Source organism: Sus scrofa, chromosome 5 (genome assembly GCF_054392235.1).
Source record: "Sus scrofa isolate SSC_HxYL_T2T_F1_AM1 chromosome 5, Sscrofa_HxYL_maternal_Yorkshire_Landrace_v2.0, whole genome shotgun sequence".
Taxonomy (NCBI): Eukaryota; Metazoa; Chordata; class Mammalia; order Artiodactyla; family Suidae; genus Sus; species Sus scrofa.
This window is the reverse complement of record NC_139387.1, coordinates 70,963,711-70,984,963: the sequence shown is the minus strand read 5'-3', so window position 1 is coordinate 70,984,963 and position 21,253 is coordinate 70,963,711. Positions and strand designations below refer to the sequence as shown.

At 50.6% G+C, this 21,253-nt stretch overlaps 1 protein-coding gene across 5 annotated transcripts; it reads right to left on the bottom strand.

The window, feature by feature from the left end:
- Nucleotides 1-3,317: 3,317 nt before the first annotated feature.
- On the bottom strand, nt 3,318-10,101 carry PIANP (PILR alpha associated neural protein). Of its 5 annotated transcripts, none has more exons than XM_013987517.3 (6): nt 8,020-10,101; nt 7,731-7,790; nt 6,968-7,479; nt 5,820-5,901; nt 4,838-5,059; nt 3,318-4,543 (listed from the first exon to the last, which is right to left on the bottom strand). In XM_013987517.3, the coding sequence occupies exons 2-6, from the start codon at nt 7,745-7,747 to the stop codon at nt 4,522-4,524; spliced, it is 855 nt and encodes a 284-aa protein (XP_013842971.1). In that variant the 5' UTR covers nt 7,748-7,790; nt 8,020-10,101; the 3' UTR covers nt 3,318-4,521. The 5 variants fall into 5 exon arrangements, with proteins under 5 accessions (XP_013842971.1, XP_005652669.1, XP_013842959.1 ...); XM_005652612.4 differs by having other exon boundaries at nt 9,446-10,101; XM_013987505.3 differs by having other exon boundaries at nt 9,929-10,101.
- Between the last annotated feature and the right edge of the window lie 11,152 nt (nt 10,102-21,253).

Below are 21,253 nucleotides of genomic sequence, written 5' to 3'. Positions count from 1 at the left end.
CCCGTCTCTGACCACACCCGTTACTCCCCTTTTCTTTGGTCTCTAAACTCCACTGGCCGTCGTCCACAGCTCTATCTCCTCCCCTGGCTTTACTTTTAAATATATCACTCACCTCTACCTGGTACATTGTTTGCTGTCCTCCTTTTCCTTCTGGAATGTCGGCTCCATGAGGACAAGGACTGTGAATTGTTCACTGCCCTATCCTCAGAGCTGGGCGCTTAACCGTCGGTAAACGTTTATTATATCAACTATCAACGAACAGTTACAATGAAATCTTTCAGGAAGCCTTCCTCGATTGCTCCAACCCGTAACGATCCTGTCCTCTGAATTCCCACAGCATTCGGTCCCTACCTTTTGTTGCTGTTTTGACTATTTCGTGTATGTGATCTTCAGCGAAATTGTCAGCAACTCAGGGGAGAAACTGTCTCATACATGGTACCTTCCCACTGCTTTGCTAATCACACAGTAAATGCTGAATAAATATATGCCATTTAAGCAAATAAATGCTCCCACTAGCCTGCCCCGGATCTGACTAGAATCCCTCTGGGCTTGGCTCTATTTTGAGTGAAACAGAATTGAAGTGCCTCCTATTAACAGTAATAGTTCCTTGCTTAGAGATTAAAATAACCGTGATAGGAATAATTGTAATGCCAAATCTTACAGATAATGAACATAAGACTCTGAAGACTTCAGTGAATTTTCCCAAAATCACAGCGCAGAAGTAGCAAAAGATACCTAAAAATAAACATTTCAATTAAATGTTTAAATGGAGGATATGTATTGTGGGCTTGTAAGTGTATCTTTTTAAAGGTGTCTGCTCTCTCTACCACATTTTGGGACTCTGTACTCAGTCTGTGTCAACCCAGTAGCCACAAGTGGCAGGATAAAGGTCTGAAGGGCACAGGTGTGACAAGACCCAGGTGCTGAATGGGTTAGCGATCAGCCATGTGAGAAATCTTGACTTTGGGAGCTGCTATAGAAAAGTAGGAGCAAAATGGCAGTAATCACTCTAAGTCCTGGTTCTCTTCCTATTCTTTTCCTATTTACAATAGCTGGCGCACACACACCCCTTCCAGCCTCAGTGTTTCCAGCTGTCACCCCTGCTTCTACCCTTAACTATGAGAAATAAGTTTTAAGTGCTTAGCTTTAGAGAGATAGATGTGGGGGGGAGGGGGAGGAGGGCTGTTAATTTTAGCCTGGGGTTTTCCAGCTGGCACACTGTTTCCATCTTGAATCACTTCCACACCCAGAGCTCTGCCTGGGAGAGCCCTCCTCCTGGGGGCTTCCCCATTCCCTGCTTTGGTCTGAGACATAATGGTAAGCATTCCAGAAAAATGCTTAAGAGAAGCCTGGCTTGGTCATTTGATGCACAGCTCTCGGGAGGCAAAGAAAGCATAGTGAGGAGAGGTGCCAGTCCAGGTAGTGCCTGTGATGGGTGGCCTCCAAGAACCAAAGGGGCAGACTGGCCATCGTTTGTGTTATTGGTCTGTGACTCAGCAGTGACTCTCTTCTACCGCTTGCAGCCTTCTGAGGATCTCCGGGGCGGGGGAGGGGTGGGGGGGCACAGCTTCACTTTCAACTCTACAATGGATAGAGTTAGGATCCCTTCCTCAGAGCCGGAGCGCTTCCTAGTTAGCCTGACAGTGGATTTCGTTTGGGAGCTTTCCTTTAGGACAACTTAGAAGAATAGGACTTCTCCTTTCTCCTCTGTCTTTCACTGTCTTCTGACTTTCCATGGGGAAAGGAGGGCATTTAGGGAGAAGGAACAGGTGAGGATTTCCAGTGTCTTGCCGGTGTATTTTAATTTATTTAAATTTAGAGAAACAGCAGTCTAATCAGGTGATAATTAATTCCCTCTTCATTAGGGATCTTCATGTGTGCCTTTTGCATATGGATGAGCCTGGGGTCACACTGTCCCTCTGAAGAGAAGGTGACGGAGCCCTGTGCAGTCCAGGCACTTCGGCTGTTCCCCTTCTGTGCCTTCTCTTTTCTCCCAGCCCCCACCTGACAAGGACCAGATTGCCATGGGAAAGGAGGGGAAGGTTAATGAGGCTTCCTCCCCCGACCTCTTCATCCTCCTGGGGTCCCTCCCTCACTGTCCCCAACCCATCCCATCAGCACCTCTCCCTGTGCCCTCTCCCACCAGCTGCGAACTGGGGTGTCTTCAGGCCCTACTGACTCAGCCCATCTCAGCAGCTTGTTTACCTCGCACCTCTGCTTTTAGCCGGTTCATCACTCCTTGGCCCGGCTCTGCTTCTTTCTTCTTAGAGAGTCTGACGCCCAGATCCACTAACTGTTCTGGTCCTGAGAAATACACTCCCTCCTCCCCACTCACCACTGTGAGCTGTGTGGACTCAGCCATACTTCCCTTAAGTGCACAGTAAAGCTCCCCAAGCCCTAAACCACACACCTACCGACACACAGACATTCCTGATTCTAGCTGCAAAATAAACACACGGAAGCCAGTACAGGCCGGGGCAGCCCGGACTGCCCTCTTGCACGTAGCAGTCTCCCCGCCTCTCGAGCTCCCCAGTTTCTAGGGAGCGAGTGGGGCACAGATCGGGATGGGGAGCGAAATGGGACCTGGGTAGTTACCATGGTAACAGAACCTAGCAACAGCTGAGATGCTGATGTGTGGGCTTTTGTAGGGCCCTTTTATAAGAGCCAAACCTAGAACTGGGGGCTCAGAGGTTACTGATCCCAGCTGGGCATCCTGTGTTCCTTCTTCCAAACACACCCCTCCATTCCACCCCCAAGCCCCGGCAGTGCCTCTCTCTTAGAGAGAGGGCAGGGCAGGGAAAGCTAATGAGAATTAACCACAGGGCTTCTGGGGGGCAGCTGTGGGTGGAGGCAGGTTAGGGAGCAAGGCTGAAAATAAAGCAAGCAGGGCAGCCTCTTTCCCCCGGCTCCCTCTCACCTCCTTCCCATCGCTCCATTTTTTCTTCTTACTTTGCCCTTCACCCTCCACGTCTTATCAGCGCTCTCCTCTTCCTTTTCTTTCTTGCACCACTGCCTGTGCTGAAGAAGTTTCCCTTTTCTTCTGTCTTGTTTCTCGTAATCTCTCTTGACCTTCTCTGAGCAAGTAACAAGCCACTCGTCCAGTTTCTTGCTCCAGCTGCTCCTTGTCAGGACTGCTCTCTTCAGTGTCTCTTCCTTCTGGTCCAACCCGAGTCAAAGCCCCCGAATCCCAGCTCCAGGCCAGCAGGCCAGGTCACCTCAGGTTCCCCTCCCATCCTTCTGGCCTCTCTCTTGGCTGCCTATCACCCCTCCTCCGCTCCACTCTGCAGGGCTTATAAGGCAGAACCAGGGCACTCGGGTATCTTGCAAAGGCTTTATTTGAAAATTTTTTTTGAAACTTACATCCCACAAGAATTCAAGATTATCACCACAAGAAGAAAGAGATAATACAAAAATATATATCACAGCATAGGAGCCAGGTAAGAGAGGCAAGAAGGAAGGTGGGAAAGCTGTGAGAAGTCGGGACAGACCTCAGGGGTGGGGGTGAGAGGAGGGAGAGCAGAGGAACCAGGGAGGGAGGGGGGCAGAGAGGGGGAAATTGGGAGGCAGAGCTCCCGATGGCCTTGAACCAGCTGGCTCCAGTCCCCTGGCAGCCTAGGTGGAGTTAGGGAGGCCCTCAGGGAGGCTGGGAAGTGGAGGACTGGGGCGAGGGTTGCTCTGAATTCCAGAGTGACATACACGGATAGCCAAGACAGACAAGACAGGGACTAAGGAGCCAGGGGAGGGCAAACGGGAGCCCCTTTCTCATGTGGTGCAGCAAGTGACTCCCCAAAAGCCATCTCCCAGACAACATAATTTAGCAGTGGGGAGGGGGAGGAGTTGGGGGCCTCACTGCTCCCATTCCCATGGGGGAGCCTGCAGGGTAATGCGTGTGCCCTCAGAGCAGGATGGGGGAGACAGCGAAACCCATGATGTGGACCGGGATGGGACCGGGACAGAGGGGGGGCCTGGGGAGCCCCCAGCTCGCCTCCCACCCACCTCAGGGCAGCATGCAGGGGCTACAGAAACTGGGTCAGTGGGTGTTCACGAGGCAGAGTGTGGGCACAACACACAACATCACAACACGGGGCCAGGAAATGCACATGAGAGGTCACGGGAGTCACCCGCTGGCCACTGAGTGATGGGCTGAGTGCCGGGATGTGGGAGAAGAGAAAGTGAAAACTGTGAAACAAAAGGGAAGGTCCTCAGAGGGGAGAGGTATGGACAGGGAGACTGGCTGTACAAGAGCGTGAGTGTGTGCAAGGGCCTGTGAGGAGAGAGGTGAGTGTACAAGGCTTTCATGTGAGTGTGCAAGGGTGAGGAGGGGGGGACCAGAAGCCACAGATATGTGAGGCCCCCACCTAAAGGAGGGTGACAGGTGGGCTCGCCTGTAGGCCAGGGAGCATTCCGAAGTGCGGTTCAGGGCAGGAGCCCCCGCGCCCACAGCTGCCCCACCCTCAGCGGGATGGGGGCTATGCCAGCCCCTTGGCCTCCTGCTTGGCGGCTCCCCAACATTGGGGGGCATCACAGATTCACCAGGGGAATCCTGAGAGGAAAAGGGAAAGGGCACAGTCAGGAACCAAGGGGCAGGGCAGAATCCAGAGGGCAGCATGAGAAAACAAAAAAGGAATCAAGGTTGAGAGGACAGAGTTGGCGTTCAATGGCAGCATGAGAACAGGACATAGATCCACAGAGAGTGGGAGACGGAAGGGTCCCCCTAGAGAGGAGGGGTTCAGACTCCTGGGGAGGGCCAGGTCTGCCTCCTCTCCACCCCCCTGGGAGGGAGCACCCCAACACAGCTCTGAGTTGCTGCCCCTCCCCCCCTTTGCCCTGCCCTCACCGGTTCAACTGGAAGGCTGGAGCCCCCTTGGGCTGGGGCATCCCGGGCCGGGGTCCCCCTCGGGGCTCCTCATGGTCAGGGGTGGGGGTGGGCGAGTCCCCGAAAGCCCCCAGCACAGTGACCCCAGCTGGGGACAGGTCTGTCAACGGCTGCTGGCTCTCCTCCTGCCTCAGGGCACCTTGCTGCCCAGAGGGCCTGCGCCGCTTCTGGCTGCGGTCCCAGCTGGCGCACGGGAAGGAAAGAGGTTCTCACATACTTATGAAGCCCACCGGCCTGGGCCTCCAGCGCTGGTCACCCCTATCCTCCCTCAGGCACACCAGACATCCCACAGCAAAGAAACTCTACACCACGTGTCCTGAGACTCCATCCACAAAACTACTCCCCCCCCATCCCCACCCAGGGGCTCGGGGACCTAAACCACCCACCCACCTGGTCCGGATCCACAGAATGAACACCTCCCCCCAAAAAGAGACACAGAGGCCCCCAGAACCGTCCCTCCCCCACGCATGCCCAGAAGAGCCGTTTCGCTCCTTAGCAGAGCAGGTTTAGTTCAAAGTCTGCTAATGAGCTGGACACCTGAGTCTAATGATGCTCACAGCAGAGGGTGAAGGACCGAGTGACCCATTACTAAGTGCCCGCAAGAAAGCTCCAGATTTTCTCCCTCCCCCCCAGGCAGCCTTAAGGAGGGGCTCTGCAGGATGGGTCTTGGAGGAAATGGGCACACGGGATGTCCACCAAAGCCCCACATGCACACAGACACCCACCCTACCTCTCCCGTTATCCTTGTACTCGCCAGGGAGAAGGAAGCTGTGCTCAGTTCTCACATCTACCCCCACTCAAATCCTCCCTACCTTTTCCCAAGGTCTCACCTTCACCCACTACTTCCCATCCCACCCCCAGCAAAACTGCCGCCCGGTGTCCTTCCCTCCTTCCAGTCAAAGCATCAGTCTCCATCTCCCAGCATCCCTCCCCCCCGGCTTACCAGAACTTGAAGATGATGCCGGTGGCTACCAGGACAATGATGATGGAGATGGTAATTGTGACATAGAGCTGAGGGTCCACACCTGATTGGGGTAGGGAGAGATTTTTAGGGAGGGGATGGGAGCCAAGGGGGGTTGGGGTGGGGCTCCGCTGCAGGTTCAGCAAGCCTAAGTGGTGTTGCTGCTTGAAGCCACATCGCCCCAACTCTCTTTCTGCTTCAATGGAGCCTCCTCACTTTATTCTCTCTCTCTCTTTTTTTTTCTTTCTTTCTTTTTTTGGTCTTTTTGCCTTTTCTGGGGCAGCTCCCGCAGTATATGGAGGTTCCCAGGCTAGGGGTCTAATTGGAGCTGTAACAGCCAGCCTACACCAGAGACACAGCAATTGAGGATCCAAGCCATGTCTTCGACCTACACCACAGCTCACAGCAACGCCAGATCCTTAACCCACTGAGCAAGGGCAGGGATCAAACCCACAACCTCATGGTTCCTAGTCGGATTCCTTAACCACTGAGCCACGACAGGAACTCCACTGTATTCTTTATTCTTAGCAGTAGCCTTCCCCAGAGTTTTCAGCTCTTTTCCTCCCAGATCCACTTTTTCTCCACTTTCCCAAATCTTCTGTATATATGTGATGAGGAGGAGGCTCCAAGGGCAGAGAGAACCTCTCTCTCACTGCACAGACATCTAGTGAGTGGAAATGTCCATCTCTGCCCTGGTCCCACCCCCAAGCCACTGGCTCAGTCTCCACACTCCCTGAGCAGAGGTGTCACCCTGAAGGTCTCGTTCAGGTTCAGTTCCTCTGCCTGGGATACTCCGACTGTTTCCAAGGCCAGCTCAAAGGTCAGTTCTTGGAAGGTGTCCCGATTCCCAGGCTGAAGTAGTCTCTTTTCCTAAAAGCATGCTGTGCATGCCTCTATTAGAGCATTTATTGTGTTGACTCCTCCCCAAGTGTTTACACATCTGTCTTTTCCAGTGGACCTGAGCTTCTCTGAGGCTCAGACGCATCTTCCTATGGGCCTCCTGTGCCAGAGTAGTGCCCAGCACGTTTGTTGAAGGAACCAACAGACAAGACCTCTGTTGCTGCCCTTCAAGCCTTCCACCAGCCCCCAACCCCCCTATATCCCTACCAGCATCTCCCACTCCCACTCACCTTCCCCACGGCCCCCGAACAGGAACGGCCGCAGGGTGGCAGGTGCTTCTCCAAGGATGAGCCCGTCTCCATCACCCCGCATGGAGTCTGAGTTGGGGTGTGGGGTAGCCAGCCCATGGGGGGCTGCAAAACCATAGTCCAGGGGCAGAAATCCAGGATTGGCAGAGTTGGGGTCCCCCCCATCCTCTCGAGACACTGTTGGGCCCCACACAATAGCCCAGGGGTACTGGGATGAGGGTGGCCCCTCCTCAAAGCCTGATGGGGTGGCTGGGGGCGCTGTGCCTGGCAGGACTTGCCGACGTGATCTTGGGACCCGAGGGGATCGGCTTGGTGGGGGTGCCCGCTCCCACACGCACACGTGGCGTGGGGCCGAGGGGCCTCCCCGGGCACAGGGGGGCCGGGCAGGGGCTGGTGGGGTTTGAGGGGAGAAGGAGGAACCTTGAGCAGGCGGTGGGAGGGGCAGCAACAGCAGTGGCCAGAGAGGGAGGAGATGGGACAGCAGCAGTGCAGGCCTGCAGGGAGGGAGAGAGGGCGGGTGAGACCAGGCCCATCCGGGGCTTCCATGCGGAGAGGACAGAGAGGACGGGTGCCTCCCTCCAAGTCTCTGTGCAAAAGGCAGGTGGGTCTCGGCAAGACTGGCCTCATTTCCCACCTTCCTAGGATCTAGCCCGCAGGATGGAAGGCCCTGGGTGGGCCTAGGAGGAGGAAGGCCAAGACCCCAGGGAAAATGGCCTCCAAGCTCCCACTGCTGTGCCAAACTTACCACATCCTGGACTCCATGTCCGAGATCTTCCTCAGAGGTGACCCGGGTTTTCAGCCTTTACTGGGAGAGAGAGGGAGTCAGTCATCACATCCCAACTGGGCCCCGAGTACCTCTCCAGCTCATTCATCCACCATTTTACCCCTGTCTCCCCTCCAAGCTGTGGCTGCCAGCTCTGCGGCTGCCCCCCAGGACTCACGGCTGCATAGCATCCTCTCAGGGGAAAAACTCCCAGACTGGTCCCCTGTCCAGCCCCTAGCCCCCCATCTACAACTTCCCAGGTCCCTGTTACCTCCTTAACCCAGGGTCTACTCTCACTTCTCTGGCTTCCTGCCTTCTCATTTCCTCTGCCCACAAGCTTTTCTTGGATCTTAATTTAGAGCCAAGAACCTTGTGATTCCTTGAGCACCTACTGAGAGGGAGGGAGTCTGAGGGGGGGAGGGAAGAGGAAGTCAATCTGAGTGAGTGTGTGAATGTGTGTGTCTGTAGAGGACCTACCCACCCGGCTTGGAGTCAGAAGCATTGCTCTTATGAGGCTGGCCCCAGGAACCTGCATTTTCAGGCGTGGGGCAAGAGGAGATGGAGGGAAGGAATGAAAGAGACAGAGAAAGAGAGAAGTGGGTGGGGGAAAAACTACAGGATATAATGTTTTCTCAGTGGTTAATCATCCAAATGCACAGGAGCCCTCTGAAGGGAGGTGGAGTTGGGAAGAGGCCACCCCCTCAAATGCAGCTCTCCTGGGCAGAGAGTCCTGGGAGAAAGGGGATGGATGGTTTTGAAAGGGGAGGACACCTTCTCAGAGCTGAAGGCGGTGGATCCAGGGGGAGGGCAGGCTCCCCGGTGAATGAGGGTACGACATTCAGTTTCCTCTGGATTCTGGGTCTAAATCTGAACATGAAGCACTCTCAGAGAATAACAGCGGAATAAGATGGGAGAGTCTGGGGGGAAGGGAACAGGGAAGTGAGCGGTGAGGAGAGACTCGAAAGGATGATGGGCTGAGAGAGACAGAAGGCTGGGGAGGCTTGAGAAAGGAGAAAGGTGAAGAGGGAGTGGGTGGGTGGGGGATCAGTCCCAAAAGGATGGATTGGGGGATGCACAAAAAATCAGCAGCTGGAGGATGCCGACGGACAGACAGGAAGAGAGTAAAGGTCGGAGGGAAACAGAGGGTGAAGGGGTCACAGGAGCCAGGAAAGAAGGGACAAGGGCAGGAGGAGGAGGGAGGAAAGGTCCAAGCAGGGTGGGAAGTGGAGATGATGAAAGAGGGAGGGAGAAGAGGGGTGGAGGAGACAGGGAAGGGGAGGAAGGAAGTGGGAAAGGAGAGAACAAGGTACTGAGGACAAAATGAGAGGAGGAAGGGATGGAGGATCGAAAAAACGGGAACAGCAAAGATGGAGGAGTTGGAAATTGTTTCTTCAAACGTAAAGGCACACGGAACTACGGAGAGAGGCAGGGATGGGGGCCTGGTGGGAAGAAGGCAGAGGGGGCTGGGAAGAGAGCGAAGCTGCAGGGACGGAGGAAGGCGTGTGAGCCAGTGGATCAGAGAAGGGCTCCCAGGGACCAACTGACTCCAGGACCCAGTCGCCTCTCCCCCTGTGCATCTCCCACAACCAGCGTCAACTCTAGTCCCCGGACCCTGCACCCCCTTAGCCACCCCCTCCAGGAAGCCCGCAGTCCCCGGCGGACGCGCCACCCCCACCCTTGCCTCGCTCCCCACCGACCTGTTGTGCGCAGGAGACGAGCTGGGGGTGGGGCGGGAGCATCTGGCTGGGGGAACCCGGCCCCATCCCCAGCGTTGCCGCGAACCCACCCCTCCCACAGGCCCACGCTCGCCGGACCGGGCTGGCAAGCGATGAGAGTCGTGGGAAATCGAGGACCAGGCGGGTCGGCGAAGAGACTCTGCGGGAGGGAGCGCGGAGAGCAGAAAGGGAACCCGAGGCAGGAGGATGCAGGAGCAGGGGACTAAGCCAAAGGCGGGATGGAGGCAGCCGCGGGGACGGTGACCGCTGCGCCAGGAGGGCAGGATGGAGTCGGGACCCGCGGAGGGATGGAGAGCGCGGCGTGCAAGGCGCGCTTAGGCGCTGGAGACTTGAGCCGGGCGAGGAACCTCGCGGGAGGGGCAGGGGGCGAAAAGCGCCCCGGAGTCGGAGAGGGCAGGGCCGGGCTCCCTCGGGCGGGGGCGTGGGGGGGTCCCTCTCGCTCACCTGCATGCCTGGCGCGGCGGCGCGACGGCTGCGGGCGCTCGGGACTGCGCGGGCCTGGGGGGTCTCGGGAGCGGGCGGGGCACGGGGCATGGTCGTGGGGTTCGGCCAGCAGCGGGGTGCTGGAGAGGGTGGGGGGCGGGCGCCCGGGGCGCGGGGCGGCGGCGGCGGGAGATGCTCGGCTCGGCTCGGCTCGGCTCGGGCTGCGCTCGGCTCGGCTGGGCTCGGCGCGGCAGCTCCAAGCGCTCGGTCTCCGCCTCTCCCCCTCCCGCTCGGTTCTCGGTTTAACCCTCCCGATGCTGCTTTGGTCGCGCCCAGCTGCTTCCCAGGTGGAGCGTGGGAGAGGGCAGCGCAGGGCGAGCGACCGTCCGATACTCCGGGTTCCGGTGGCGGGCTTCTTCACCCTATACCCCGACTACATGGACACCCCCGGTCACCCCAGTCAGTTTCTGAGATTCTGAGCACTCAAAGCTCTGTATCCCCAACCCTGGTTTCGCCCCCCGCTGGAGAGTGCAGAATGCCGAGGCGGGTGGTGAAGACCTCGCACCATCTCGGTTTATCCCAATGGCTTGGTCCCATGATTCCACTCTGGTTCTGCTACAATGACTTTTCCCCGAAGCAAACCAAATGATCTTGAAAGTATCATTTGCAAGACCGAGTTGCATTACTCAGCTTTTCTAGCACTCAGAATATCCAAGCTCCTTACTGTGACTTACAAGGCCTTGCATGTATATAACCTGGCCCCCAGGTAGTTCCCTGGTTTCCCCTCCTAACACTCTTTAAGCCCCAGCCTCACAGGACCCGATCTATGTTCCTAGAATTAGAGTAGCTTAACCTGCCACAGGGTATTTGCACTTGCTGGTCCCACTCCTGGGAATGTTTTCCCTTGGATTTTCACCATGATTCACTGCTTTTATTAAAATTTCCCTTAGATCCAATGTCACCTCCTTTGGGAGGCCTTCCCTAACCTTTCTATCAAAAGTGGCTTCCCCTGCCCCCACTCTCACCCTATCCTACCCCAGCCCTCTCTTTCAGGTCACCCTGTTTTCTTAGAGTTGCACTTGTAGGACACCACACTCTTCTAGTTTCCCTTCATTCTCAATGGCTTTTCCTTCTCTGTCTCAAACCTCTAATAAAAGTTAGAGCTTCCTAGGGCTTAGTCCTTGGCCCTCCTCTCCTTCCACATTCTCTGTCCAGTGATGTCATCCAGTCCCAGGGCTTAAATACTATGTAAATGTCAGCGAGTCCTAAATTTATATCCAGAGCTCCAGTCTCATTTATCCGACAGCCTACTTGACATCTGCACTTGGATGTCTAATGGCCATGTGAAGCTAATGTGGCTAAAATAGATGTATTGAATTACAGCCCCCCCCCCCCCGCCACCTCCATCAATCCATTTCTCTCCCAGTGTTCCCCATCCTGGGATATGACGGCTTCCATTTGTCAGGATAAAAATCTAGGAAACATCCTTCCTCCTTTTTCCCTTTTCTCACTGATTCCCACCCTATAGCTAATTCACCAACACATCCTGTGAGCACTGCATCCAAAATATATTCTGGATCCATTTACTTCTCTCCATCTTTGTTCTTAGCATCCTGGTCCAAGCCATCATCTCTCTCTGGAATAATGCAGTGGCTTCCTAGCTGGTTCCTTGTTTCCACCCTTGCCCCCTACAAAATAGTCTTCACAATATCTGGCAATGCTTTGAAAATCAAAATTATATCACGCTCTTGCCTGCCTACAATATTTGAGTGGCTTTTCATTGTACTTAGAATACATCTGAACTCCCTGTTGGGAGAGGCCCTCTGACTAGTACTCCTCCTCACTGTTCAAGCAATGTGCTCGATAGGACTTCCTGATGTTCTAAATACCTGAAATCATCCTCTTGGCCCCCCTGCACGTTTCTTTCTTTCTTTTAAGGGCCGCACTTGTGGCTTATGGAAGTTCCCAGGCTAGGGGTTGAATCGGAGCTGAAGCTGCGGGCCTACACCACAACCACAGCAACGCCAGATCCAGATCCAAGCCACATCTGCAACCCGTATCTCTCGGCAATGCCAAGTCCTGAGAGAGGCCAGGGATTGAACCCACATCCTCATGGATACTAGCTGGGTTCCTAACCCAATAAGCCACAATGGGAACTCCCCTGCCCCCAGCCGGTGCTTTTCATTTGCTCATCCTTGAATCCTTTGCCCCCTACTCATCTTTGCCTGGTTGGCTGCCTCTTCTCATTCAGCCACCCACTCTATCTCATCAGTATGTTTCACTGTCTTTCCAACTCATCACTCTCTGAAATGATTTTTTTTTTTTGTTTTTTTTTTTGTTTTTTGTCTCTTTTGTTGTTATTGTTGCTATTTCTTGGGCCGCTCCCACGGCATATGGAGGTTCCCAGGCTAGGGGTTGAATCGGAGCTGTAGCCACTGGCCTACGCCAGAGCCACAGCAACGCGGGATCCGAGCCGCGTCTGCAACCTACACCACAGCTCACGGCAACGCCAGATCGTTAACCCACTGAGCAAGGGCAGGGACCGAACCCGCAACCTCATGGTTCCTAGTCGGATTCGTTAACCACTGCGCCACGATGGGAACTCCTGAAATGATCTTATATTTGTTTATTGTCTGCCTCCACCCCACCCCCCATATACTAGAGAACAAAGACCTTGTTTGAGGTTTTCACCCTGTATCCTTCCTTGGTGCCTGGCACATAGGAGATGCTCAATATTTATTACTTAGGGAACCTCACCTGGGACTTGAGCCCACTCTGAACCCTTCGTTCTGCCCTCTGCTCTCCACCTGCCTTTCTTGTCCATCTGCCTGCCTTCCCTGATCTCTGCCCTGAGCCGAATGCTTTGGGCCAAGTCTCTGCTCACACCCCCGCCCTTCCAGACTCTCACCCCTCATCCCTTGCAGTATTACTATCATTAGCCTGACACACTCGCCTCCCGGAAGGAAACCTGCTGTTCTGACCAGCATCTGCAGTGGCTGTCCTCTCGCTTGTCAGTCCCTGACAGACCTTCATTCTGAGGCCAGAACAGCAGTGACTGAGCTGTCCTCCTAGTGTCTCCTGGTGGCTGGAAAAACAGTGCACATTGGGTGCAAACCTGGCCATGGGAGTCAGGGCGTGCAACTACACAGTGTCCTGGGCTCCGGTGAGCCCCAGCTGTATCCTAAAAACACGTTGTTGGAGTTCCCATCATGGCGCAGTGGTTAACAAATCCAACTAGGAACCACGAGGTTGTGGGTTCGATCCCTGGCCTTGCTCAGTGGGTTAAGGATCCGGCGTTGCCATGAGCTGTGGTATAGATTGCAGACATGGCTTGGATCCTGCGTTGCTGTGGCTCTGGTGTCAGCCGGCAGCTACAGCTCCGATTAGACCCTTTGCCTGGGAACCTCCATATGCCGCGGGAAGCGGCCCTAGAAAACACAAAAAGACAAAATAAATAAATAAATAAATAAAAACACGTTGTTAAAGGGGATTCATTATGTGTGGGTCAAATTTATCAAGTGGATATTCACTACCGGTGTAAGTGCCTTTTACCCTGAGGACTTTGGGTCATTATGAATTATTTCTAGCATTCTTGATTGATTCATTCTTTCAATGACTATTTTTTGAACACCTACTCCATGCTGGGTATGGCCTTACAGCCTGGGGCGCGGTAGCGAGAACAAGAACAAAGTCATCACTGTCTTCATGGAGGGAGACGGTGGAACACAGTGATACATGTATCTTCAGATGAATCTGAGGACCTTCCCACACTCCACAGTCTATAAATTCTCCCCTTGTGTCTAGCTCTGCTGGCATCTTTATCATTAGCTCTGGGCTCACTGGGGCTTCCTAGTATTTGTCAGGGTGAATTTCTGTCTGTTTCCTGCCCTCACAGGTCTGTGCTTCTGAACACTCTCACTCTCAGCTGATGATCTCGCCTGCTGTTTCTCTGAGAACGTAGAGGGAGGCATAAGGGAACTTCCCCACTCCCATTACCACATCCCAGCCCCATCTCTCCTTCTGTGGGGGATCCCAGAGGCTCTTCAACCACCCAAAGCCATCACTCCAGGCACTGTCCCTCCCTCTCCCGCCGTGCCACCTCCTTCTCTCAGCATCATGGGGCCCAACACCAAGTAAATATGCTGTAATGTCCTGTGGCTGAAGGTGAAAACAAACCCTCCTTGGTGTTCCCTGGTGGCCTAGGGATTAAGGATCCAGTGTTGTCACTGCTGCGTTGAGGGTTCGATCCCTGGCCCAGGAACTTGCACATTCCCCTCCAGTATTTGCTCTTCTCTGCTTCCTGTGACAGCAGGTATCTCAGAAGATGATCTCTGTTCACCATCTTGTCCACTTCCCCTCCCATTCCTTCTCTTTTATTAACTTAAATTTTAATTTTTGTAATTTATTATTTTGAATCGGTAATACTTAACATGTGTAAAAGAAGTTTCCAATATACAAAAAGGTATGTCATGAAAATTCTCATTCTCACCGCATCCACCCTCTTTCCAGCTCCCACCCCTGCCCTCAATGAGATTAACTTTGGTGTATTCCCCTCCAGAGGTTCTTTACGCAGATGGTAATACAAGTTCTCATTCACCCATGCATTTGACATAAAGTTAGCATACCCCGTCCACTGCTCTGTTCTCCATCTTTCCTTTTTGATCTGTCGTGTCTTTGCTGTCTTGCCTTTGCTGTCTTGCCATGTCAATGAAGAGGGAGCCTTGTCATCCTTTTACACAGCTTCATGGTATTCTGACCTGTTCATGGACTCTTGTCAGGCTTCTGTCCAAACCCCTCTGCTGAAATGCCTCTTGTCAAGGCCACCTGTGACCTCCATGTTTCCAAATGCAGAGGTCAATTGCCTGTGTCTTTTTACTTGGTTATCAGCAGTCTTTGATACAGGTGATTGTGTCCTGTTCTAGAAGCACTTTCTTTTCTTTTCTTTTTTTTTTTTTTTGTCTTTTTGCCTTTTCTAAGGCCGCTCCCATGGCATATGGAGGTTCCCAGGCTAAGGGTCAAATTGGAGCTCTAGCCCCCGCCTACGACAGAGCTAAAGCAACGGGGGAACTGAGCCGCGTCTGCGACCTACATACATCACAACTCACGGTGATGCGGGATCATTAACCCACTGAGCAAGACCAGGGATTGAACCCACAACTTCATGGTTCCTAGTCGGATTCTCTAACCACTTTGCTACAACGGGAACTCCTAGGAGCACTTTCTTACCTGACTTTCCCGATGCTACACTGTCCTGATTTGGTTTCTCCTTCTTAATCTCCTTGATGAGTTCCTCTTTATCTCCTTGACTGCCACTTCCTGACTCCCTTCTCCTATCTATGGTCCTGACCCTTGGGATTGTACTCAGTCTCTGGCTTTTTTTAATTAATTAATTAATTTGTTTTTTAGGGCCACACCCATGGCATATGGAGGTTCCCAGGCTAGGGGTTGAATCAGAGCTACAGCTGTGGGCTTGCAACCACAGTCACAGCAACGCAGGATCTCAGCTGCATCTGTGACCTGCCCCACAGCTCACCGCAGCCTGATACTTAGCCTACTGATGGAGGCCAGGGATTGAACCCTCGTCTTCATGGTTACTAGTCAGATTCGTTTCCACTGTGACACAATGGGAACTCCAGTTAATGGTATTTTTTAAGATTACATTTTTAGTTTTCCTTTCTGCTGGTACATAGAAATGCAATTGATTTTAAATGTTGATTTTAGAGCCAGCCACCTTAATAAGCTTTCTCTTATGTGTAATAATTTTTTATAGACTTTTGGAATTTTCTACAAAGACCATCATATCATCTTCAAATGATGGCAGTTTGCCTTTTTCTTTCCAATACTATGTCTTTAATTCCCTCTTCTTGTGCTGCCAGGACCTTTAGTACAATGTTGAACACAAGCAGTAATAGCTGGTCTCTTTCCTTGTTCTTGGTTTTAAAGGAAACACTTCCAGCTTCTTTCCAGTAAGAATGGTGTTTGCTGAATTTTTTTTTTTTTTAATTTTCTCAAGTTAAGGAAGATCCTTTCTGGAGTTTCCGTTGTGGCACATCAGAAACAAATCTGACTAGGAACCATGAGGTTGCGGGTTTGATCTCTGGCCTCACTCAGTGGGTTAAGGATCTGGCATTGCTGTGAGCTGTGGTGTAGGTTGCAGATGTGGCTTGGATCCTGCATTGCTGTGGCTGTGGTGTAGGCTGGTAGCTGTAGCTTCAATTCGACCCCTAGCCTGGGAACCTCCATATGCTTATGCTGTGGGTGAGGCCCTAAAAAGCAAAAAAAAGGGAGATCCTTTCTTTTTTCTTTTCTTTTTTTTTTTTTTTTTTTTTTTTGTCTCTTTGCTATTTCTTGGGCCGCTCCCGCGGCATATGGAGGTTCCCAGGCTAGGGGTCCAATTGGAGCTGTAGCCGCCGGCCTATGCCAGAGCCACAGCAATGCTGGATCCGAGCCGCGTCTGTGACCTACACCACAGCTCACGGCAATGCCATATCCTTAACCCACTAAGCAAGGGCAGGGATCGAACCCGCAACCTCATGGTTCCTAGTCGGATTCGTTAACCACTGGGCCACAACGGGAACTCCAGGAAGATCCTTTCTAATCCTAGTTTGCTTAGTTCTGTTATGTATGGCTGTTGAACTTTTCCAATGCTTTGAATGCTTTTCAAAGCCAATTTTTATTGTGAAATATAACATATAAAGATAAGTGCAATAAAAACATGAAGTATACTGAATACTTATAGAGGGAATACGAATGTAACCACAGTCCAGGCAAACTAAAAGAATCTTGCCGGAGTTCCCATCGTAGCGCAGTGGTTAACGAATCCAACTAGGAACTATGAGGTTGCGGGTTCGATCCCTGCCCTTGCTCAGTGGGTTAACGATCTGGCATTGCGGTGAGCTGTGGTGTAGGTTGCAGATGAGGTGGGGATCCCATATTGCTGTGGCTCTGGCGTAGGCTGGCAGCTACAGCTCTGATTAGACCCCTAGCCTGGGAACCTCCATATGCCGTGGGAGCAGCCCAAGAAATGGCAAAAAGACAAAAAAAAAAAAAAAAAGAATCTTGCCAGTCCTCAAAAAAGACCTCTGTGTCCTGTGTCCTCCGTCATACACCATTTGCTACTCACCATAGGTAATTCGTATTTTGACTTTTATAGCAATCACTTCCTTGATTTACTTTCTTTTTTTGGTCTTTTGTCTTTTTACTTTTTTTTTTTTTTTTTTTTTTTTTTTTTGTCTTTTTAGGGCCGCACCCGTGGCATATGGAGGTTCCTGGGCTAGGGGTCAAAAGGGAGCTGTTGCTGCCAGCCTACACCACAGCTACAGCAATGCGGAATCCAAGCCTCACCTGCGATCTACACCATAGCTCATGGCAATGCTGGATCCTTTTTTTTTTTTTTTTTTTTTGTCTTTTTGCCTTTTCTAGGGCTACTCCCGCAGCATATGGAGGTTCCCAGGCTAGGGGTCGAATCGGAGCTGTAGCCACCGGTCTACGCCAGACCCACAGCAACGAGGGATCCGAGCCGCGTCTGAGACCTACGCCACAGCTCACGGCAACGCACTGAGCAAGGCCAGGGATCGAACCCGCAACCTCATGGTTCCTAGTCGGATTCGTTAACCACTGCGCCACGACGGGAACTCCGCAATGCTGGATCCTTAACCCACTGAGCGAGGCCAGGGAGCAAACCCACATCTTCATGGATACTAGTTGGATTCATTTCTGCTGCACCACGATGGAAACTCCTGTCAGTGATATATGTTAACAGATACTTTCTTCTATTCTGTGGCTTGTCTTGAACAGATGTTCTTGATTTTAACGTAGTTTAATATATTGATCTTTTCCTTTATGGAAAAGGTATTTCCTTTATGGTTAGTGTATTTGAATCTTAAGATTTTTCCCTACCTTGAATTAATGAATAAATTCTTCTACATTGTATTCTAAGAGCCCTTTAATTTGCCTTTTACATTTAGTCTGTAGTAAAGTGGGGAATGATTTTTGTATATGGCTTAAGATAGGGGTTCAGTTTTACTTTTTCATATAGGTACCCAGTTGTCACAGAAACATTGAAATGTGTGTCCTTTCTCGCCTGCTCAAATGTGCAAACTCTACCATAAATCAAGTGTTTATATATGAGTGAATTTGTTTCTGAGCTCAATATTATGATCTAGTAGTTTATCCTTTGCCTAAACTCTGCTATCTTAATTATTACGGCTTTGAAATTATGTCCTGGCCTCTGGTAAAGCAGGTCTTTCCACTCTGTTCATTTTAAAGAGGCTATTTTTGGCCTTTTGCATTCCCATGTAAGTTTAAGAATCAGTTTGCCAGTTTTATACACTCACAAACAAAGCTTGTTGGGATTTGGATTAGGATTGTACTGAATCTATAAATCAAAAAAAAAAAAAAATCACTTTAGGGAGAACTGACTTCTTCCTGATATGGAGACCTCTAATCTATGAATGTGAAATATCTCTCCATTTATGACAACTTCAATGTCTCACAATAAATTATAATTTGTTGCATATGGGTCTTACTTATATTTTGTTATTTTTATACCTTGAAATTTGATTTTTTTCATAGTATTACAAGTGGTAACTTTAAAAATTATTCATCATCTAATTGTTGTTGATATACAGATTAGTTGATTTTTATATTTTCTTAATCAAGCAACCTTGTTAAATTCTTATTCCAATAATTTGTAGATTCTTTTGAATTCTCTACGTATGCAAACACATTTTCACATTTTCTAAAAATGATAGCTGCTTTTTTTTTTTTTCTTTTTTTTTTTTCTTTTTGCTATTTCTTGGGCGGCTCCCGCGGCATATGGAGGTTCCCAGGCTAGGGGTCCAATTGGAGCTGTAGTCTCCCGCCTAGTCTCCCGCCTACGCCAGAGCCACAGCAACGCGGGATCCGAGCCGCGTCTGCAACCTACACCACAGCTCACGGCAACGCCGGATCGTTAACCCACTGAGCAAGGGCAGGGACCAAACCCACAACCTCGTGGTTCCTAGTCGGATTCGTTAACCACTGCGCCACGACGGGAACTCCGCTGCTTTCTTTTTTAATGTAATCTTTATTTTTTTCCTTTCCTGTCTTACCACTCTGGCTAGGATCCCCATTACAAGACTGAATACAAGTGGTGGTACCAGGTATTCTTCTCTCAGATTTACAAGTTCTGTTCTAGTTTTCTAAGTGTTTTTAAACCACAAACGGATGTTGACTTCACTTTTTTTTCTGTATTGAGATGATTGTTTGATTTACTCCTTTAATCTATTAAAATGATGACTAAGGGAGTTCCCTGGTGGCCTAGTGGTTAAGGATCTGGCATTGTCAATGCTGTGACTCAGGTCTCTGCCATGGTGCGGGTTTAATCCCTGGCCCAGGAACTTCCACATGCCGTGGGTGCTGCCAAAAAAATGATGAATACAATATTTTCCAGAGTTCTCATCGTGGCTCAGTGGTAATGAACCCAACTAGGATCCATGAGGATGTGGGTTCAATCCCTGACCTTGCTCAGTGGTTGAGGGATTCAGCATTGCTGTGAGCTGTAGTGTAGGTCGCAGATGCAGCTTGGATCCCATGTTGCTGTGGCTATGGTGTAGGCCGACGGCTGTAGCTCTGATTCAGCCCCTAGCCTGGGAAATTCCATATACCAAGAGTATGCCCCTCCCCCGAAAAAAGCATAAATAAATAAATAAATAAATAAAATTTTCCAATATTAAGCTACCTTTAAATTACTGACATAAATTCAAGTTAGTCTTCTTGTATTATCTTTTTTGCACATTGCTGGATTCAGTTTGCTAGTGTTTTATTAAAGATTTTTGTATTTCTGTTAATAAGTGAGATTGGCCTATAATTTTCCTTTTTAGTATTGCCCTTTTCCCATTTGGTTATCAAAGTAATTTTGGCTCCATAGAATGAGTTGTGGACTGTCCTTTCTTTTCCTAATTTCTCTTTCTTTCTTTTTTGCTTTTTAAGGCCACATCTGTGGAATATGGAAGATTCCAGACTAGAGGTGAGTCACAGTTGTAGCTACTTGCCTATGCCATAGCTACAGCCACATCAGATCCAAGCCTTGTCTCAGACCTACAAGCTCAGGGCAACACCACATCCTTAACCCACCAAGCAAGGACAGGGATTGAACCTGCATCCCCATGGATACTAGGCAGGTTCATTAACCACTGAGCCAGGACAAGAACTCCTGCCCTTTTTCTTTTTTTAAAGTCTCTGCTCCATTGTCACCTTACCAGAGAGGTCTTTCCTTGGGACCATATATTAAAAAAGCAAATATCTCCTGCATTCCCCCACCCCCTCCTTGTTTTGTTATTTATCTCCTGACCACCTATGTATAGATGTATTCATTGCCTGAATCTCACCACAAGAATGTAAATACCAAGACAGCAAGTATTTTGTCTGTTCCTAGTAGTTAGAATAATGCTTGGCAATGATAGGTGCTCAAAATATAATTTTAAATCAATGAGAACATTTTATTATGTGTCTGACTCCTTAGTCCTCAGCCAGCTTCTCTAGCTTTATTTTGGTGCATCTTGTTTTCTATTCTTAGCACTAAAAACACAGCACCTGGCACATGGCCTTGTACATAACTGTCACTTAGTAACAAATGAATGGATAAATGTTACATCCTAGGCTTTGCTTAAGTTTAATTAGCTCCATCTCCCTCTTGGAGAGTTTCTTTTCCTTTTTTTTTTTTTTTTTTTTTTTTTGTCTTTTCTATGGCTGCACCTGCACCATATGGAGATTCCCAGGCTAGGGGTGTAATCGGAGGTGTAGCCACCAGCCTACGCCAGAGCCAGAGCAACACCAGATCCGAGCTGCGTCTGCGACCTACACCACAGCTCACGGCAATGCCAGATCCTTAACCCACTGAGCGAGGCCAGGGATCAAACCCGAAACCTCATGGTTCCTAGTCAGATTCGTTAACCACTTCTTAAACCAAAGGGAACTCCCTTTCTTTCTTTCTCCCTGACCTCTGCTCCCACCCGCAGATCTTCTTTTCTTCCCACTTGCCCCTCTTCTTTTCTCATCTCTCTTTTTTTTTTTTTTTCTCACATTTATCCCTCTTCTCCTTTGTCTGCCTTTTTTTTTTTTCCTTTTGCCTTTTTAGGGCCGCACTCGCAGCATATGGAGGTTCCCAGGAGCTACAGCTGCCGGCCTACACCACAGCTCACCACGATGCCGGATCCTTAACCCACTGAGTGAGGTCAGGGATCAAACCCGAAACCTCATGGTTCCTGGTCAGATTCCTTTCTGCTGCGCCACCACGGAGAACTCCTCTGTCTGCCTTTCAATCTTCTTTTTTTTTTTTTTTTGTCTTTTTGTCATTTCTTGGGC